A 21,983-nucleotide genomic window follows, 5' to 3' on the forward strand; every position below is an offset into this window, starting at 1 on the left:
CTTCAAGATGACAACTGCCTTGCTGAGGAAGCTGAAGGTAAAGGTGATGGACTAAACCCAATTGAGCACCTGTGGCGCATCCTCAAGTGGAAGGTGGAGGAGTTCAAGGTGTCTAACATCCACCAGCTCCGTGATGTCATCATGGAGGAGTGGAAGAGGATTCCAGTAGCAACCTGTGCAGCTCTGGTGAATTCCATGCCCAGGAGGGTTAAGGCAGTGCTGGATAATAATGGTGGTCACACAAAATATTGACACTTTGGGCACAATTTGGACATGTTCACTGTGGGGTGTACTCACTTATGTTGCCAGCCATTTAGACATTAATGGCTGTGTGTTGAGTTATTTTCAGAGGACAGTAAATCTACACTGCTATACAAGTTGTACACTGACTACTCTAAGTTATATCCAAGTTTTATTTCTATAGTGTTGTCCCATGAAAAGATATAATGAAATATTTGCAGAAATGTGAGGGGTGTACTCACTTTTGTGATACACTGTATATATTAGTTCAGATATCACAGACCAATGAGACAAAAATGAGGGTCACCCACTTAATATGCTGTCAAAACAGCTCTGACCCACTGAGACATGACCTCCATAAAACATCTGTCTTTACTCAGAGATTTTTAGCATCATTCAGACTGTTGTGTTTTAGTTAGCCAGTCTTCCAAAGGGTCTCCTCAGTAAAAAACAATAAGGAAACCTTGAAAAACATTAACCAGACAGCCAAGCTGGATAAGAAACTCAATTGCCTTATCTCTCTGACGTGGATTGTAAACATTACAGAAGGGTTTAATCATGATATCACATCGATTTCAGCAGCAAAGCAATAAATTTAAGAAGACGCCCAAGAAAATCACGATATTAAGAATTATTGCGACCAGTCCAGAGGTTTCTCCCCTAATCTTTGTCCATTTCAGAAAAAAAAACAATTTTCTCCTGGTGCATTTTACTGAAAAAGAAGAACAGAAAAGCAGATAGTTGTTGGGGAAGTACACAAACTGGCGATTTTTCAAATGTCGGCAAAATATGGTTTGTGGTCATTGCTCTTATCCTGCAGGAGTTGTTGATCCAGATTAGTCTCCTGTAGTGCATTGTCAAATGACTGTTGTGTGTTGTGTTTTGTAGTGTGAATGCAGAATGCTGGAAACTGTGACGGTGAGCTGGTTTATTCAGCACGGTAATATCACTGTACCTCCAGCTATAGAGAACACATCAATTTTGCCTACATGGCCGTCCGAAGCCAACATCAGCCAGCCACACAGCTGCCTACGGGTGCTGTACGAAGACATTAGCACCTCCAGGTAGGTTCATCTTCTCCCCCTCCCTTTCCCTCCCTTTTAACCGCCCCCTCACCTCGTCTGTCCCTGGGTTTAAGCCAGTGCTTAATATTCACTCTTTCTTGCTACATGAAACGGGCGCATAGATCTATTGCTGCTGTGTGTGAAACCTGATGCTGAATAAACACAGTCATTCTCATGCTTGATGACCCTGAATTAATACCCAGTGTTTCATAAACATGTGCAGTGGTATCTCATCGTTTAACATACTGGAGTGGAAGGTCACTGGTTCAAGCCCCACCACTGCTAGGTCACCACTGTTGGGCCAAGGCCTTTAATTGCTTGGTCAGAGTGGGAAGTTGCTTTGGAAAAAAGGTGCTGTAAACTGAGCAAATATTTAAAAAATGAGAATCTTTTTCATGCTGGGTTCATAGGACGGCAGAATATGTAGGTGTCGCACAGCAACCCAAGTGTGCATTTTAAACCCAAATTTACTCTGCTCTAGTCTCTGTCTGTTAACATGTGTGGCCTGAGAGGGATTGACCCCTGTTCAGGGAGTAGACCTTTTGTCTGTTTTGTGTTTCCTTAGGTCAAATGGCCAAACTTGGCATTTCAGTAAAGTATACCATTTATATGAGCAATGAATAGTTGGATGTCTGCAGATCTACTTTTGTGATTGGATTTATTATGGGCATGGTTTTTACCCTGGGTTATGAGCCATGCTGCTGCTAACAGTGGAGTTTGAATCCTGGGCTGGGCTTGCAAATACAGAAGGCACATGGCAGGATGTGAACCCAGCCATTGCGGGGACACATATCAATGCACCCTTAGTGCCGGTCCCAAGGAAGGCATTCGTGCCAAATTAAATATGCAAACAAATGATCCGATATGGCGACTCCTAACAGGAGCCACCAAAATAAATGATCATTGTTTGTTTTAAATACACACAGTGTAATTAATGTAATATAAGCTATAATAATATTATTTGATTACCTAATATTTCATACCAGTTTTTGGGGTATGTGTTAAAGATTCTATAATCCACAGAATATTTCATATTGGTCCTGTGAGGCCCATAAACATCTGTTTATATTTTACTGGTGATTATTTACAATGAGCCCTTAGATCCTCTTTCTTGCTATCTGGAAAATCTAAGAGACAATACTTCCTCATAATTCTGGATGGTTGGGGACTTCCCATTGTGTTCATAAGACAAACTTTCAATTTTGGTTGTGAGGAGAAGCTGGCATGTGTCATGACATGTCTGATGAACAGTGTCTTCTGTTAACTGTCTTTGGTGTAAAATCACTCCCACTCGCTCCCACTAATCACCAGATGTTTTCGTGGTAGACTATTCTTAGCTGTGTGTTCTGTATTTGTATATGTGTGAGTGTATCAGGTGCAGCACTGTTGTTGAGATTTTTGAACACCGCAAAGTCAGTGCTGGAAGGACACTAGCGCTCGAACTATAAATATAAAGACAAAGAGTCCTGTGATCAGAAAGTGCGCACTGATAAAAATAAACTTAAGGAAGATGAACACACATTGTGTCTCTTACTGTCCTCCTACAACCAGCACTACCAGGGTATGTGTTTTTAATAAAGAGGCCAGGATGTTCAAACAGGATTTAAAAAACCCCAACAACACTATTGACCCTGCTACTTTAATACCAGAACTATTACTTCATTACCGTGTAAGAGTGTGAGACTGGTACAAACATTATCTGGTCAATAAGGGTTCTATATGAGGGGGTCAATTTCATTTAATAAATAAGGGTACAGAAGGGTGACAGAATGGACAGAGCGACAGATGGGCTACAGTCATTAACTGTACACAAAACAAAAGCATCTGTATGGTATGGAGTGTAGATTTTCTTCAACTAAGGCCAGTTTCTTGCTTTTTGTGTCAGGGTGCGCTACTGGGACCTGCTGTTGCTCATTCCTAATGTGGCCTTCCTGGTGTTCCTAATGTGGAAGCTTCCATCAGCCCGTGCGAAGATTCGCCTCACCTCCAGTCCCATCTTTATCACCTTCTACATACTGGTGAGCTGATCCCTTCACCTGTACAAAGCACAAGCAGACACCTCAAGCATCTTCTGAACTCGTCTCTTTCTCTTGATGTAGGTGTTTGTAGTGGCGGCGGTAGGAATCACTCGTGCTATCGTCTCCATGACTGTGAGTGCATCCAGTGCAGCTGTCCTGATAGACAAGGTAAAAAAGGCTGTATAACTGAAACCTGTAAGAACTTCTGCTTTCACCTAAAGTTCCTTTTTGTGGCAGAGTTTCCAACCATTTAGCCTCACGCTGACAGTGCAGTAAAAGTCTAAATAAATAGAAAGAAATCATTTTGGATCCATTGCAGCCTGGATGCAGAGTTAACTGAACAGTAGAAAGAAAAGGCGCTTAGTATATTAGTTCCTATGCTATATTAGTTGTTTCTACACTCACTGTCCATTTCAGCAGCTCCACTTACCATATAGAAGCACTTTGTAGTTCTACAATTACTGACTGTAGTCCATCTGTTTCTCTGCATACTGTTTTTAGCCTGCTTTCACCCTGTTCTTCAATGGTCAGGACCACCACAGAGCAGGTATTATTTAGGTGGTGGATCATTCTCAGCACTGCAGTGACACTGACATGGTGGTGGTGTGTTAGTGTGTGTTGTGCTGGTATGAGTGAATCAGACACTGGAGCTGCTGGAGTTTTAAATACCGTGTCCACTCACTGTCCACTGTAGTAGAAACTCCTACCTAGTTGGTCCACCTTGTAGATGTTAAGTCAGAGACGATCGCTCATCTATTGCTGCTGTTTGAGTTGGTCATCTTCTAGACCTTCATCAGTGGTCACAGGACGCTGCTCATGGGGCACTGTTGTCTGGATGTTTTTGGTTGGTGGACTATTCTCAGTCCAGCAGTGACAGTGAGGTGTTTAAAAACTCCAGCACCATTGCTGTGTCTTATCCACTCATACCAGCACAACACACACTAACACACCACCACCATGTCAGTGTCACTGCAGTGCTGAGAATGACCCACCACCCAAATAATACCTGCTCTGTAGTGGTCCTGACCATTGAAGAACAGCATGAAAGGGGGCTAACAAAGACTACTGTCAGTAATTGTAGAACTACGAAGTGCTTCTATATGGTAAGTGGAGCTGATAAAATGGACAGTGAGTGTAGAAACAAGGAGGTGGTTTTAATGTTATGGTTAATCAGTGTAGTTCCTATGCACAGTTGGCTTACTTTGCTGAAAGATCCGCTGTTCCCCTGTGGTGAAAGGTTGCCACTTCTCACCAATTTCATGTCATGTCGGCACTTTTAAAGTGCAGTGGATAAGATTAAGCTTTCTCTCTTTGTACTGACGTGCTATTCAACACAGCTTTACCACAACAGACGAAAGATCAATGCTGCACGAAGGGAGAAATACAGCACAGGAATAACGTTGACGAGGGCAGTCCAGTCCTTTGTCTGTTCCTTCTCCAATGTTTTGCACTATCGGAGATAGGGTTTTTAGTGTGGCTGCCCCAAAATTACAGAACACTTTTTTCTTCAAAAATACCTTAAAAAAATCATGTGATTGCAGCCCGATACTATGAAATAACCAGGCTATTATCAGATATAAAAAGACCGCTGCCTGGTAAAAAGAAGAGTCTGATGCTTTCAGACATGTCAAGGGTGTATCTCAATTGTGTCTGTCTGTGGTCCTTTAAAGCCAGGTTAGATGTCATATATGAAGCAGGAGTTGACCTTGCAGTTTCGACGGGATTTAATAAAACACAAAACAAACATCCTGATTGTAAACAGAATACGTGTTCATCTGGATGGATTGTTTTGGGACGTAATTGTGGATGATAAGACTGGTGTTGCAAGGTGTGCTAATGTTTTAAAGCCTGGCTTATCAGTGAAGAATTGGTGAGAGTCGTTATTATCTTTCGGTGCCAAATTAGGAAACCTAGTTCTTCTGCTCCCACTTCTCTAACTTACCTTTAAATTATGCACTGTGAAGCTTTTAAAATGGTGAGAGGGTGGAGAGCTGCTGAAAGTGGGGTATGCTGCCTTTTAGTTCTGTGTGTAACAGTAACAAAATCTGATAAAGGCTGTGTGCTGCTTTCAGGTGCTGTGGGAGATCACTCGCTTCTTCCTGCTGACCATCGAGCTCAGCGTCATCATACTAGGACTTGCATTTGGTAGGTTCCTAATTTTGGTTATTATTGGCTGGGCATAAGCAAATGACTCAACTGTTTTATTGGGTTCAAAGTTTTACATCACTTATGTACTGTATAGCTCAGGGTATGTGGGCCCCTGACTATGAGCTTGTTGGACATTCTGTTTCAAAGCCATAGACATTATTTTTTGTAGGAAGGTGTGTCTAAGAAATGTTGTGTCCATTTGGTCAAAAGTGCATTTTCGAGGACAGAAGAGCCTGCTTCACAATAGATGGTATGATTCATTACAGAGCTGTTTATTTGGGTGGAGAACGAGGCTGTATGCAGGCCATTGAAGTTTATCCACAACAAACTTGACAAAACGTGTCTTTATGGACCTTGCTTTGTGCGTAGGGCCACAGTCATACTGGAACAAAAGGACCTTCCCCAGACTGTTGGAAACAAACTTGGAAGCACATTTTTATACTGTTGTTAACAATATGGCGAAAAGTATGAGGACACCCCTTGTAATGATTGAGTTTAGTTGTTACTGACACATCCATTGCTAACAGGTGTATAAAAGTGATATAAGATCAATTATATGCTTTTTTTATGCTTTTGTGGCAACAGTTTGGGGACTTCTGAATTCGGAATTGAGCCTGACCTCAATGACTGAATGGGCCCAAATTCCCACAGACACACAGTCTTGTAGAAGGGCTTCTTAGAAGTGTCAGTGATATTAAAACTACAAAGGAAAGAGGAAGCAATTTAGTATACATGTCCATGGTTTTAGAATGGGATGTCCAACAAGCTTTTGGTCAGGTGTCCCAATACCTTTGTCCATATAGCCATATGATGTCTGTATATATAATGTAATGTTTAAAGACTTGTAATGTAATAGCTTGTATAACCATGTTTTGTTGTGCTAGGTCATTTGGAAAGTAAATCCAGCATCAAACGCGTGTTGGCGATAACAGCAGTGTTGGCTCTGGCTTATTCAATTACACAGGTAAGCACCCACCTGATACATTATTTAACAATCCCCCCCATAGGACCCTCGGTGACTAGATGATGATTGATTGATGGACATTTCTCAGTGCTGCACTGACACTAACCTTGTTATAACAGGATAGTGTATTAAGTGCAGCAGTGTTGTTGTGATTTTTAAACACAAGTCAATGCTGGGAGGACAGAAGCACCAAAAATATGTAGATAACAGCATCTTGTAATCAAGAAGTCTCTACTGATAAAATACAGTGTATCACAAAAGTGAGTACACCCCTCACATTTCTGCAGATATTTAAGTATATCTTTTCATGGGACAACACTGACAAAATGACACTTTGACACAATGAAAAGTAGTCTGTGTGCAGCTTATATAACAGTGTAAATTTATTCTTCCCTCAAAATAACTCAATATACAGCCATTAATGTCTAAACCACCGGCAACAAAAGTGAGTACACCCCTAAGAGACTACACCCCTAAATGTCCAAATTGAGCACTGATTGTCATTTTCCCTCCAAAATGTCATGTAATTTGTTAGTGTTACTAGGTCTCAGGTGTGCATAGGGAGCAGGTGTGTTCAATTTAGTAGTACAGCTCTCACACTCTCTCATACTGGTCACTGAAAGTTCCAACATGGCACCTCATAGCAAAGAACTCTCTGAGGATCTTAAAAGACGAATTGTTGCGCTACATGAAGATGGCCAAGGCTACAAGAAGATTGCCAACACCCTGAAACTGAGCTGCAGCACAGTGGCCAAGATCATCCAGCGTTTTAAAAGAGCAGGGTCCACTCAGAACAGACCTCGCGTTGGTCGTCCAAAGAAGCTGAGTGCACGTGCTCAGCGTCACATCCAACTGCTGTCTTTGAAAGATAGGCGCAGGAGTGCTGTCAGCATTGCTGCAGAGATTGAAAAGGTGGGGGGTCAGCCTGTCAGTGCTCAGACCATACGCCGCACACTACATCAAATTGGTCTGCATGGCTGTCACCCCAGAAGGAAGCCTCTTCTGAAGTCTCTACACAAGAAAGCCCGCAAACAGTTTGCTGAAGACATGTCAACAAAGGACATGGATTACTGGAACCATGTCCTATGGTCTGATGAGACCAAGATTAATTTGTTTGGTTCAGATGGTCTCAAGCATGTGTGGCGGCAATCAGGTGAGGAGTACAAAGATAAGTGTGTCATGCCTACAGTCAAGCATGGTGGTGGGAATGCCATGGTCTGGGGCTGCATGAGTGCAGCAGGTGTTGGGGAGTTACATTTCATTGAGGGACACATGAACTCCAATATGTACTGTGAAATACTGAAGCAGAGCATGATCCCCTCCCTCCGGAAACTGGGTCGCAGGGCAGTGTTCCAGCATGATAATGACCCCAAACACACCTCTAAGACGACCACTGCTTTATTGAAGAGGCTGAGGGTAAAGGTGATGGACTGGCCAAGCATGTCTCCAGACCTAAACCCAATAGAACATCTTTGGGGCATCCTCAAGCGGAAGGTGGAGGAGCGCAAAGTCTCGAATATCCGCCAGCTCCGTGATGTCGTCATGGAGGAGTGGAAAAGCATTCCAGTGGCAACCTGTGAAGCTCTGGTAAACTCCATGCCCAGGAGAGTTAAGGCAGTTCTGGGAAATAATGGTGGCCACACAAAATATTGACACTTCAGGAACTTTCACTAAGGGGTGTACTCACTTTTGTTGCCGGTGGTTTAGACATTAATGGCTGTATATTGAGTTATTTTGAGGGAAGAATACATTTACACTGTTATATAAGCTGCACACAGACTACTTTTCATTGTGTCAAAGTGTCATTTTGTCTGTGTTGTCCCATGAAAAGATATACTTAAATATCTGCAGAAATGTGAGGGGTGTACTCACTTTTGTGATACACTGTACTTCAGGGAGACACTAGGTAGCCTAGTGGGTAGAGCTTTGGGCTATCAATTTAAAAGCTGAGAGTTTGAATTTCAGCTATGCCATGCAGCCACTGTTTGGTCCTTGAGCAAGGCCCTTAACCCTCTTAGCTCCAGGGGCCCAATACAATGGCTGACCCTGCGCTCTGACCCCAGCTTCCAAACAAGCTGGGATATGCGAAGAAAGAATTTTGTTATTCTGTACACCTTTATTTAAGCAATAGAACACGAGAGGGAGTGTGTTATCGCGAATAACATCACGGCTGTGATTTGGTCGCAGGCACGAACCGAAGGTGAGTAAGAACAACAAGAAGAAAAAGTCAAGAACTTCCGAAGGGAAAAAAAAGAAATAAAAAAACCTCTCACACACACCAAAGGATATGGGTGATAACAGAACTTCTAGATGCTGCTAACTGGGCTATTAAGCTAACTGTTCGCGTTACAAACACATTAATGTTCCCTACATAGTGCACTAGATTGTGTATCAGATCATGGATATATGTTCCCTACATAGTGCACTAGATAGTGAATTAGACAATTGGTTATGTTCCCTACACAGTGCGCTAGATTGTATATCAGATAACGGATTTAAAACGTGACCGGGGAAAAAAGGCTGTGTTGCCTGCGTGCGCGTTTGTGTGCATGAAGCTTGTCGTTACTGGCAACGCATCAGCGGAGTAATACCATTGTGGTGTGAAAAGACCGTGCTGTTATCACGAATATCAGCACGGCTAGAACGCTTCTCAACCAATCAGATTGTGAGGTCGGAACTACCTGTTGTATAAATGTATATATGACATATGATAGCATTCTATTCTATTCTAGAAGACACCCTACCCTACCCTGTCCTGTCATTATTATGTTAGTATTGGTGCAGTGCTTAGAATGGTCCAAACATCTTCTGGTCAGTGGGGGTCCTAGGTGAGTTATTTTTGACTGATCAATGGGGAACATAATGGGCTACAGTCAGTAATGGTATACTTACAAATTTCAGCATCTGTACGGGAGGTGTAGATTATAAAATAATGAATGTACCTACCAGATATGTGTTCCTAATACAATTCTTGGTGAGTGTATGCTGACAAAACTATTTTTGTTTTTTTATATGATAGGGTACACTTGAAATTCGGTACCCGGATCAGCATCTGTCTGCTGACGATTTCAACATCTATGGTCATGGGGGACGACACTTCTGGTTGGCCAGCTCCTGCTTCTTTTTCCTGGTAATAATTCTATTAAATCTGTGCTTGTGTTGCTATGTGAAGATACCAACAATATGAAAGACGCAGAAGTGAAACAGAAATGTTTTGGCTTGATTTGTAAGAAACAAGGTTATTATAGTTACAACAAAGTATGACAGAGTGTACAGAATAATGGAAGGTCTCCAGTCAGCAATTGTGTACCCACAAAAACTTTATCTGTATGGTAGCTCCAGCTTTTTAAGTATGTAATGAGTGTATGTACTTGGTAGGTGTTCCTAATAAAGTGCTCGGAGAGTGTGTATATGTAAATGTATGTATTTTTTCCTTTTAGGTTTATTTTCTGATCGTCATCCTGCCTAAAACTCCCATCAGAGAAAAAATATCATTACCATGTGAGTGAAGTCTTCATTAATTACATCATGCTCACAAGGTACCACATACTGGCTAACCTTAATACATCAACCAAATTGCTGGGCTATTTGTTTAGTGCACTCTCTTGTTTTTTTCTCTGTAGCTAAAAGGAGTTTCTATGTGTACGCTGGCATCTTGGCCGTGCTAAACATGGTGCAGGGACTGGGCAGTGCTCTACTCTGTGCAAACATTACAGAAGGCCTGTGGTAAGACCTCTGTCTCCCAGCATCACTGTTAGTCCTGAAGCTTATTGCTGTATTTATTCGATTTATATATTTGTGTTTTTGTGTCCGCTCTTGTAGCTGTGTCGACGTCACTACATTCCTCTACTTCTCCGTCTTCGCTCCTCTCATCTACGTAACGTTCCTTAAAGGATTTTTTGGGTATGTTAAGATTTATAAAACATAAGCCCTGTCTGTTGTTTGATATCTTGTTTATACCTTCGACATTTAAAGAGCTTCCTTCAACAAATTTCATGTGGGTACTCAGGTGGCACAGCTGTAAATTATGCTAGCCCACTACCGCTGGGATCCAGGGTTCGAAACCCCCGTGGTGCTATTGGCCGGTCGGGTGTCTACATACATAAGGGATGTCTGAAGGAATGGCCAAGGCAATGTATTAGCATCCTGTCCGGTGTGTGGTACTGCATTATGGCCAGTGACCCTGGGAAAGCCAAACCCACTGCAACCCTGACCAAGAAAAGTTGGGGTTAAAAAACATGTAAATCATGTATCATTAATAGCTGAATTAGGAAACAAAATCAAAGGGCATTGGGGTGGCACAGTGTAGATTACTGAGAGATCCAGCTGTCCAGTCGGCTTGAATCTCAGCTGTGCCACCGACCTGGCTGGCCATCCAACAGACATGTTTAGTGTGAAATGGAACGTCGGATAGGCTTGGTGGTGGTGGTTTCACATGAGGCATCTCCAATTCACCTCACTTGCATGTCTTTGGACTGTGGGAGGAAACTGGAGCTCCCGGAGGAAACCCACGCAGACACGGGGAGAACATGCAAACTCCACACAGAAAGGACCCGGACTGCCCCACCTGGGGATCGAACCCAGGACCTTCTTGCGCTGGCTGGTATAAAAGAAGTGGTAGCTTAGCGGTTAAAATACTGAGCTAGTATTTAGATCAGTGGATCTGTGGTACGCGTACCACTGGTGGTACGTGAAGCAGCACGAGGTGGTACGCCAGATAATCTTGGAAAAGTTATTACATGCACCGAAAAAAAATGAAACAAAATGTGTAAATTACCAATAAAATCTGTTTCAAAGTTCTTATGATTCTGTTTTAATAAAATCAGTTTAATTAAAATGAAGGTGTTTTTAGAAATATTCGGGGCTATGCAGACACCGTACTTTATTACGTATGCGGTTTCCATCTCGAAATTTCCGAAACGTTATCAGTAAAGTTATTAGTAAAGTTATCAGTAGCTCTCTCACTTTTGTCAGAGCCAGATCTGCTTTTGAATCTCACTGATCTCGTTCCTGACATCACAAGGCTGCTCCGCTAAACAGGCGCACCCCTCTCACTCACATGCTCGGTGCTAACTGCATATATACTAGTGATGGGTCGTTCGCGAATGATCCGATTCTATTGAACGCATCTTTGAAACGAACAAAAGGAACCGAGTCTTTTATTTCTGCACAGTTCTTATTGGCTGTAATCAACCCATTAAGCTTCGCATCAGTAGAGGGAATTAATCGTAACTCGTAATAAAAGCTGTTTATTGTCGATATTCAAATCCGAAAAACACTTTCAGTATCACGGAGAGTGAGCAACACACACACACTCATACACAAACTTACATTCACATACACTAACACCACACACATAAACACACACTCGCACTCATGCATACTCATACACACACACACACACAGAGCTAGTAGTATAATGATAAATAATTGAGAAATAAACTATACACTTGTTTAATTGTGTTAAATCTGGTTATTTCATTGTGCTTATGTTTTAAAGCAGAAACAAACATAGTCACAGGATTTTTCTGAAACTTAATGCAATGCAACCACAGTATGTCTCTTCCCTGTAGTTTTTTTCCTTTTAAAAATAAATCTTTTTTCTCTCGTTTAAGTGTTGTTTGAATTAGGAATACATTTAAGGCAAGGTAGCAAAATTTGATATTAATATCGGGGGTGTCCTATAGTTTACCCAGTAGCGCCTCTCAAAGAACGAAGAGCCATTTTTTTGAACGGCTCTTTAAAAGGAACCGAGCCAAAAGATCCGACTCCGTTCAAGAAGCCATAATTCCCATCACTACTATATACACATACACACCTAAATAATGTGTGGCATATGTGGTTCTGTGATGAGAAACATAGGTGGTACTTGGAACTTTTGGTTTGATAATGGGTGGTACTCGGTCTAAAAAGTTTGAGAACCACTGATTTAGAGCGTTGCTGGTTCAAGCCCCACCACTGCTAAGTTTTCATTGTTGGACCCCTGAGCAAGGCCCTTAACCTTCAATTTCTTAAAGTGAATTTAGTCATAATTGTAAGTCGCTTTAATTAACAGTGTCTGCTAAATGCAGTAAATGTAAATGTGTCGAAAAGGGGCAGGAGGTCACTAATTTAATACCCTTTGATTTTTATATGGGATGCCCAACAGGCTCTTGGTCAGGTGTCTGAATATATTTGGTATTCATTTATTATATATACTGTATATATACAGTATATATTGGTATATAGTGTATTTGCTCAGTGTAGTGACCAAAAGTGTTTTGGTTTTACCGAAAAGTGAAGCTAACTGTTGTAAAAGCAGGGGATATCTGTATGTTGTATTTCCAATCTATTCCAGTGTTCCTATTTTATACATTTTAATAATTGCTGATTTGTTTATAATTGCTTGTATAAAATGCTGTGGTTTTACTCTACTTGGTGACACTGCACAGCTTGTACTTTGGGTATTCTTATTCTTATTGACAATGTTAATCACAACAAAGTATTCCAGCCCAGCTAAGCACCATACTAAAATTCAATGTCTTTTTCTCTTCCTCCTCAATCCCCTAACCTGGCATTAGTTCGGAGCCAAAGATCTTGTTCTCCTACAAGACTCAGACAGACGAGCCGGACGAGCCTGACGTACACCTGCCTCACACTTCCTCCGCCGGCCTGGGCAGCAGGAAAGACTTTGAGCACAGTTCCTACTCAAGCACCCAGATAGACACCTCGGGGGCTTACCTAGATGACGTTGTCTCTGGCCCCTTTGGAGCAAGCAACAGCATTAACAGCATCGACAGCGACCGATGGAGGGCTATTAATACCTAAAATCGAGAGGACTGGCCAAAACTGGCCTAGACAGTAATGATGGAAGCCATTTATCTTTTCCACGTATAACAGCATTCCTCCGTCAAAGCATTGAGTTGGCTTTGGATTTGAAAACAGGTTTTTTTTTTGGTTTTTTTTATAATTCATAACATTTTTAAATAGCCATAAACTGTTACAGGGCCCAATTATTCTGATAGAAGGAATTGCTAATGCCATAGTCGCAAAATTGTGACTTGGTGTCACTCTGTGTTTGCATTTTTGATGACAGTGTGCAATGATTATATATTGTGCTGCCCTGAGCACAAATGTGGTTCCACCAGTCCTTGGTTTGATTATATTTTATTTATTTAGCTTGTTATGTATTCTTTTAAACTTCTTTTAAACTAGTTATCATTCCATCTAGCAAACATCAAGCAGCATCTACAGAGGATCACTACATAGGTAAAGCTCAAAGACTGGCCTGTTGATGCAGTGAGCAAATGCTGATTCGGTCTTTTATGTAAAGAAAGACAGAAACGTGCTTTAATGACCAAAAATGTAAATGAGTTTAAAATATTGATGGTATTACTTGTGAATTTTGTATTTATTAGTGAAATCACTGAACTTATTGTCAAACTAACAACATGCCCGAGACTGAGATTTAAAAAAAATCTTCTATTTATCCATTTTTCCCCTGTTCCACCCAGTCCAGTCATGTCCAATTGGAGCTTATCTCTCTCATACATCGACCGCTCAGCAGAGGATCCTTGTCTAAGCTATTGTCCCTCCCTCTATGGACACACAGCCAAACATGTGTCTGTGTAGCCACTCGGACTGAAGTTTCATCTTGTGTAACCAAATATCAGCTTTGATCCATCCATACAGCCTGCCTTGTCGATTGTATTAAATGTTAAATATTCAAGCCAACCTGGCAAACTAGGCTGCATGTACAATGAATTTCCGACATCCCTCACAGGGCACTGTACCAAGACAGTCACGCTATGCTCTACTTCTACAAACACTACATCCAGGCAACAAAGGTTGCATTTGCAATGAGGAAAAATCGTACTTAACCTTTCCTCCGTCATACACAACTCATTGTGTATGTTGAGAATTCGGCAAGGCCGGTAGCACCGACACAACTGCAACTGGAGCTTGAACCAGTCCATCGGAGGTGGTGGGCTAAAGTATTAATCCACTGCACCACCCAAGCAGTGCATTGTTAGCGTAATGCCATCGTTCTAAACTTCTGTCCATGTGGTGGCTTTTGTGATGGCAGCATCATGCTTTTCTCTGGACCACTAACTCTAACACTTGATGCTTTTATTTTTAAACAGACCTTGCTAAGAAGTAATGAAATGCCTTTTTTAAATCTAAAATACATTTTTCTTAAAATGTAGAGGTTAAAATGTACAGGTTACATTTGTTTAATCAGGTTTGTTTCCATGAATTGTAATGATAGTGTTAATGAAAAGGTTATTTTTTCATGAGTGTAAATAGCAAAATGCCTAAACTGTACATTGTATTGCTTGTAATCCACCGTGTTAACTGTTGCAGTTCTCGTTGCACTTATTAGCATCCCACATCGCTGATTAATATTAGTAGCTCCACACAAGTCTCTGCTCCAGCAGTGAAGGTATCAGTCCTGAAACTCGTGCTTTGACTCAAATTTTGAGTCAACATGCTTGGGTTCATAAAGAGAAGTGATTCATTGTACTGTTTATGTGTCTAACAACAAGAAAGGCTGTTTTCTGTCTTGTATAAATATTCAAAATACACTCATTAGAGACATGATTGTGTAATAAAACTGTTAAAAGTGGTCAGTTATGGACTACTTTCATTTAAGGTTTAATCAGATACTCCAAAGACACTATAAAATGATGGCTACATGATAACAGTGGACCGTTATCTGGACACATTGGCGTTTAGTGTGAAATATGGCAAAATGCATCATTTGTTACAAATTTTTTGTCAAATATTTTACTATGAAACACGAGACGCCACTTTTGTCTTTAGTGTTTTACAATGCAGGGCAGGTGCCGAGTTGGCCATGCCAGGATAACCCACCAACACCTGGTAAAAGGAGAAAAAACCCCAACCTGTGAAATCTGCCAAACACCTGTAACAATAAAACACATTCTGATAAAATGTGCCAAGTACACCAAGGAAAGAGAACAAGTGCACATGCCTGAAACCATAAGAGAAGTTCTTACACAAGGCAACACAAGAACAGTCCTAACCTACCTTGCAGCCATAAAAATAAAGATGAAAATATAAAATAGACCAAAATATAAAGACATATATAATACCTATTGTTGCCATTAAATGGCACAAATGTGCTAAACATGTCATTAAAATCCAAACAAATAAACAATGCAGGGCAATATTGTCTCAAGAACAAATAGCTAAAATCTTGATTTAAATACATTAAAAGTGTACAAATGTACCTATCATTTTGTAATTGTAAATGCACATGTGGGCTGTATTTAATCTATTTATTGATCACTTTTTTTTTCTGGTCTCAGCTAAAGTTTTCTCTTACATTCTTTAAAAACTACTACTGTTTACCATCACAATATTACAAAGCCTTCATATAAATGTCATGTTCTTTTTATCATACATTTATTATTAAAAACTATTTATTGTAGCTTTATATAAAGCAGCATAATGTCACACTACACTATGCACCGTTTTACTGGACTCAATTAAACAACAACTACTGTCTGATTAAGATGCGGCACAAACTGCAAAATAGTGTGGTCCTCCGGCTGAGGAGGCCTGTGTTGGTGAGGAGCAATCAGCACAGGAGAATTAAGTCCAGCTAAATTTAGACGAAGAAAAGGGGTGAAGAAAACTCCTTACACATGTTTGACCCATTATTTGACCCATTATTTAAACCATGCTTTATGCCAAAGGAAGATCAAGAGTCACCGTAACTTAAGTAATCTACACAATAAAAATAGTATTAAAAAAACTGCACTTCACAGTGAATTAAACTGGTAGTGACCTGACAGTGTAGTGTTAAAAATCGTAATTTGGAAGCAGTATACAGCAAACGCCTCTACATGGTCATAACATTGTTGAAATGGCTAATTATGACTTATGAAACTTGTATTGATGCAGTTAGCAAGAAAATGAATTTCAGGGCTGTAACAATGTTATATTCTAACCTTTCAAAAGCTGTTTTAAATTATAAATAATTTTGTGACCTGTAATGGAGTTCAAGTATGTTTTGTCTTAAAAGTGCCAATAAATGAGGTCTAGCACACCAAAAACACGCTAGCACATCAGAACTGACATTTCAAACTTGTAGGTTCGAAACTCTGAAATCCTGCAGACTGGACACCTACATGAACAGCGATTGGCTGTTCTGGGGGAGGCCGGACGGCAATTACGACCTTAGCTGGCTGATTGATGGTGCCTGCACAGAGACGAGGGATAATGCGTTGACCAGGGTGTGGCTCTTCGTACACAAAGTTGATCTGCAGATGAACTCGCCTCATTCAGGTGAAAAGATGCAGTCAGCTACTGCACACATTTTGGAGTGGGCGTGTGTTAAGTCACGGCTCCCAGTAGAGATGAAGCATAATGCAATCAGGTAATTGGATACGACTAGATTGGGAGGGAAATTGGGAAAAAAGTGCCAATAGTTGGTGCTTGTATGGTGCAGCGGACGTGATTGGCTATGTCTGTTGGAAGTGAATGGTTGACAGGATTCCTCATTGTTGGAATAATGAAGATACTGTGATACTGCTTGTTGTGAAACCTCGTCTCTGGATACAACAAGCTTGACAGGAAAAGGAGGGAAACAGTGGTCCAATGAACTAGTCCACCACTACTGAGATCACAAGCTCCTGCACTTAAATCCCAGGCAGTACTATACACCTGGCCAGGCACTCAAACAGGCACATTTGGCCAAAAGGGGTAGTAGAAGTGTTACAATAGCAAAAGAAGAACTGGGAATGATAAGATTGGGTATAACATGAGAGAAATGCAAAGAAGTGCCAATTAAAACTATGCTACAAGTAAATTTCATTTAAAAACAGCTATAACGTAATGCTTTACTTATATTTTAACTAAAATAATGCTGTTTGTTACCGAACAGCATTACAAGTTTTAATTACAAAAAAAAAAAAAAACAGCCAATCTTCGGTATGTTCTAGACAGGTGGACACCAAGGTTGGTTATGTTGGCACTAACCAACAGGATTGTTTGTTTATTAGGATTTTAACATCATGCTTTACACTCATTGGTTACATTCATGACAGAAAACGGTTACTCATTACACAAGATTGATCAGTTCACAAGGTCACATCAAACAAAGTCATTGGGTGCGTTCGAAAAACCTAGGGAGCTGCCTTGCTGTCTTACTGCCTACATAGGCAGCTGCCTCAGTAGAGAGGATTCTAATAAGTCAATGACTTATAAGGCAGGATTCGAACGTGCTACTTAGACAGCAATTCCATCGGGTTTCGCTTACTAAGCTAACACAGTTAGCATCTTGCCATTCAAACCAATGGGATGGGGTGGCACAGTGCGCTAGCATATTAACTAACATCTCCCTTCGTGTACTGAATTCTGTGATGGAAAATAAACTGGTGCTAAAATACAGGAGCTGTAATCTAGGTATAGAGTAGGGAAGGGTGATTTTAAAAGTTTAACATGTTTGGAGTTTGATGTTTTGTTATTTGACAACATAGTCTGATGTCAAAGAATGAAAGTTTTGTCTTACATCTTGAAAGTTTTCTTTGGGTCATTTAGTTAAAGTCACAACACTTGTAACCTTGATTTGTTTTGAGTTATGAGATTTGCAGTATGACTGTTGTTTGGTATTTGTTGGTGATGAAAAAAAGGCTGGTCTATAGAATCCACAATGAATGCCAACTTCAGTGGTTATACAGTTTGAAAAAGTTTGTGAACTTGGCATAATGCCTAGTTCACACTACACAATTTTTGCCCTGATTTTCGCTCGGCGACTGGTCGGTGCTAGATTTGCTGGCTCGGGAGCAATTCGGCGTTCGCTCGGCGATCAAAACTCGGCTCTCGATCGCTAAGTGTGAACTACTCAACAACTCGATCCGACCGGCTCGCCGAGCACTCGGCGACCGGATCGAGATTTCTAGCATGTCAGATATCTGATCTCAGTTGCCCGACTGGCAGTGAGTGCTATGTCGAACAGCCAATGAGAACGCAAGATACGGTCTGAGGGGAAACGCAGGAGAGGAGTGTAAACAGGTGGAACAGGGGCGTAATATAGTTTATATCGGAATACATCAGCACACACACGTTTTACAGTATTTCTGACTTGATCCTCTACAAAACATAACACCAACACTGCATTGCAAAAATATTAATTAACCTCCAACTCACAATAGAACAATCCATACTGTTCGTGTTGCCAAATCCACTCAGATTCATTTATTTTTCCTCATTGATTTTACGCTGCACATTAGCACACAAACACTTTGATCACTCGTTACTTGTTGACGTGCATTTTTGGACGTGGTATCATTAAACCCCTCATCACTTCTCACGTGTGTTTTTGTAAAAAAAAAAGAAGCTCAGAGAAGCTCGCCTGCGATTCCAGTCGGTGATAGATCGTGTAGTGTGAAAGCATCTATCACCGATCAGTTGTGTAGTGTGAAATATACACCGACTGAAAGACTCCCGAGTGCAAAAGATTCAGTCGTGTAGTGTGAACTGTACAGCTACTCGACAAATCAGAAACAACTACAACTCTTACATACTACAACTCTTATACTAACACTTTTACCCTTTATTATATAATAAAAAAATAGATTTTTATTCATAACTTCAATAGCATTTAAAGTATTCAGCATATTAATAACCTCAATAGCTTTTAAAATATTCATCAAATTGCTCCAAAACAAGTTGTATTTTATCAAGTGTAACCCACATTACATACTACAACTCTTATACTGACACTTTTACCTGGTGGACTATTCTCAGTAAAAAGAAGATTAATTAGATAAAAAGATTAACACTAAATTAGTCCCCGTATTTAAATTAAATTAAATTAAATTAAATTAAATTAAATTAAATTAAATTAAATTAAATTAAATTAAATTAAATTAAATTAAATTAAATTAAATTAAATTAAATTAAATTAAATTAAATTAAATTAAATTAAATTGAATTAAATTCCCCGTAGCTTTTTAATGTGACATATATTCTACTTTTGTCTGAACAGTTTATAATCCTAAACTAACATGTATGCACAAAACAAAAATGCTTCACTTCACATGTAGTGTTGCAACTAACGATTATTTTCCTAATCAATCTGGTGATTATGTTTTTGATTAATTGCTTACTTGGATTATTTAAAATACAAAAACAGAAACAATATTTAGAAAAAAAACAATATTTTAATAAATATTAAAACATCCACAACACTAGTATGATTTCCCTTCCTAATTTTGTTTAATCAAGCTGTCTGTTTAATTATTTTATGGCACATTAAATACCGCCATGTACCTCATGAAATAATGCTATTTCATGATTTTCACTGTAAAATCACACATACAAGTAATTCAACCATTAAAAAAGAGCCACAGACACCTCTTGCACATTGAAGACTTAAATTTAATTAAAGACTGCAACATAACTTCAGGGAAGCTTTGTATTTTAGCTGCCCAGAATGACTTGGTTACAGTGTAAAATGTTTTACATGTACTGATAAATATGCAGAAATACTTAAAAAAACCTCTTTGTTTACTTTGCAGGTGGAGAATGCAGAGATGCCATGAATTACTACCTAACTTTATTTGTTTTTTTCTCCATTTTCTATTTATTCATTTACATTAGAATTTTTTTTTTTTTTTTTCATTTTCCATTGATTAATTTTAATTAATTGCTTGATAATAATAATAATAATAACATATAATAAATACAATATATTCTAACTGATTTTACCTCAGTTTATAATGGATAGAAAAATTGAGGGATTGTTCTTTTTTCATTCTTTGTTCATTCAATTGAATTTGATTGATGATGATAAACTAAATAAATGTTTGCATTGATTTTGCCTCCGTTTATGTCAGTATTATCACAGGAATTGTTTGAATTAGACCATCATAGCAAATAATTTCTCATAAATTTTTTTTTATTTTTTTTAATTAATGGTAATGTCTGAGGGGGTTGGGGGGTTCAAGACTAGTATATTAGAATTGTATTTGGTGATATATAACTGTAAGTTAGTTAACAGTTAGAAGGTGGCAGTAAATACTTAATGACTATATAAGATAATGACGGTAGAATTACTAAGCGAATGCACATGTAACAGGTTGGAAGCATGAATGTGTGTGTGTGTGTGTATGTTGCAAATAAATGTGCAGAGTTAAACAGATTCTCTCTGTGCCTGCAATCTCCTTCATCCAATATATCACAGAGACAGAGGGATTAACATTGTCTTGGATTAACATTATCATACGTACATATAATACGTTAAATTATGGTTGCAAATGAGGTTTAAACTTTAAAAAAAGCGTTCTGAGAACATCAAGAAAACTGGACAAAATAACGTTGAGGGAGCATTCCGATGCAACGTTCCCACAACCAAAATGGAACGTTTTAGGGAACGTTCTCAGAACGTAATTTTGTTAACTGGGATAGTACTCTTTCCACCTCTGGTTTTGACCAACCAGAATGCACCACATTTGCGACACAACTTAAAATGTGTTCGTTTCTACTCGGTCTGTTGTTATTACGCCATTTTGAACAACGTCCAGCAAAGACTACGATTCCCAGAGTTCACTGCTGTATCACGTGACTTCTGAATAAAATGCCATTGGGTTATTATTGTTTTATCCGCCTACAGTAAAGATAGTGGCTTGTTGGAAAGTCACCCCTAATACTGCCTGTACCGAGCACGCTGTTATATCCAAATTTATCAGATTATTGAGTAGCGGAAAACATGGGGGGCACCGAAAGCACCGGGAGAAAAGTGTCTTTCGGTCTGGATGAGGAGGATAAAGTCACTGTGCTGCAGGGAGTAAAGGTGAACGTTCTTATGGGTTCTTGCTTTACAGTTTAGCTAAGTGTTTGGCTACCGGCTTTTGTGCTGTGTGGTTCTCTTACTATTCTGTGTTCTATTACCGTTCTGTGTTTGAATACAGAAGGTCCAGTCTGCATCTCCTGACCAGCACTGTATTAGCTTAGCATCTAGTATGGCTTCTGGTCAGGTGTACTACTATGGAAGAAATGTATGAGGGAGTTCTGCAATATGGCCTGTTTCCACAACTAGACTGTCTTGTTTGTTTATTAGAATTTTAACGTCATATTTTTACACTCTTTGGGTACATTCATGACAGAAATGGAAGTTCCTTATTACACGGGATTCATTAGTTCACAAGGTTATATCAAACACAGTCATGGACAATTTAGTGTCTCCAATTCACCCCACTTGCATGCCTTTAGACTGTGGGAGGAAACCCACGCAGACACGGGGAGACTTCACACAGAATGGACCCAGACTGCCCCACCTGGGGATCGAACCCAGGACCTTCTTGCTGTGAGGTGACAGTGCTACCTACTTAGCCACCGTGCCTCCCCGACTGTCTTGTTATGTATATATTGTGGTCTATATGAATTAAACTATCTGTATAATTAAATTCATTCATTATTACTATTATAAATGAGTATTTATTGTCCTATTGAACAAGGACACACGGCAAACAAGCAATATAATGCATTTATAACTTATATGACTAGATAATATTATATATTTCTATTAAACCTTGTGAA

The 21,983-nt window shown here is 39.7% G+C and overlaps 2 protein-coding genes across 3 annotated transcripts in view; both read left to right on the forward strand.

Annotated features, from left to right (window-relative positions):
• tpra1 (transmembrane protein, adipocyte asscociated 1) overlaps positions 1-15,033 on the forward strand; it is a 33,013-nt gene extending 17,980 nt beyond the window's left edge. For both annotated transcript variants that reach the window (XM_062997385.1, XM_062997384.1), the window contains exons 2-11: positions 1,129-1,304; positions 3,190-3,322; positions 3,404-3,490; positions 5,395-5,467; positions 6,355-6,434; positions 9,454-9,564; positions 9,875-9,935; positions 10,058-10,160; positions 10,257-10,337; positions 12,995-15,033. In XM_062997385.1, the coding sequence (XP_062853455.1) occupies positions 1,141-1,304; positions 3,190-3,322; positions 3,404-3,490; positions 5,395-5,467; positions 6,355-6,434; positions 9,454-9,564; positions 9,875-9,935; positions 10,058-10,160; positions 10,257-10,337; positions 12,995-13,241 (1,140 nt within the window). In that variant the 5' untranslated portion in view covers positions 1,129-1,140 and the 3' untranslated portion in view covers positions 13,242-15,033. The remainder of the gene's footprint in view (positions 1-1,128; positions 1,305-3,189; positions 3,323-3,403; positions 3,491-5,394; positions 5,468-6,354; positions 6,435-9,453; positions 9,565-9,874; positions 9,936-10,057; positions 10,161-10,256; positions 10,338-12,994) is intronic.
• A 6,032-nt stretch (positions 15,034-21,065) lies between these two features.
• The window catches only part of chchd6b (coiled-coil-helix-coiled-coil-helix domain containing 6b), a 68,844-nt gene continuing 67,926 nt past the window's right edge, over positions 21,066-21,983 (forward strand). The window contains exon 1 of the mRNA XM_062996583.1: positions 21,066-21,237. Within this exon, the coding sequence (XP_062852653.1) occupies positions 21,154-21,237 (84 nt within the window). The 5' untranslated portion in view covers positions 21,066-21,153. The remainder of the gene's footprint in view (positions 21,238-21,983) is intronic.

Source organism: Trichomycterus rosablanca, chromosome 6, assembly GCF_030014385.1.
Source record: "Trichomycterus rosablanca isolate fTriRos1 chromosome 6, fTriRos1.hap1, whole genome shotgun sequence".
Lineage (NCBI taxonomy): Eukaryota > Metazoa > Chordata > Actinopteri > Siluriformes > Trichomycteridae > Trichomycterus > Trichomycterus rosablanca.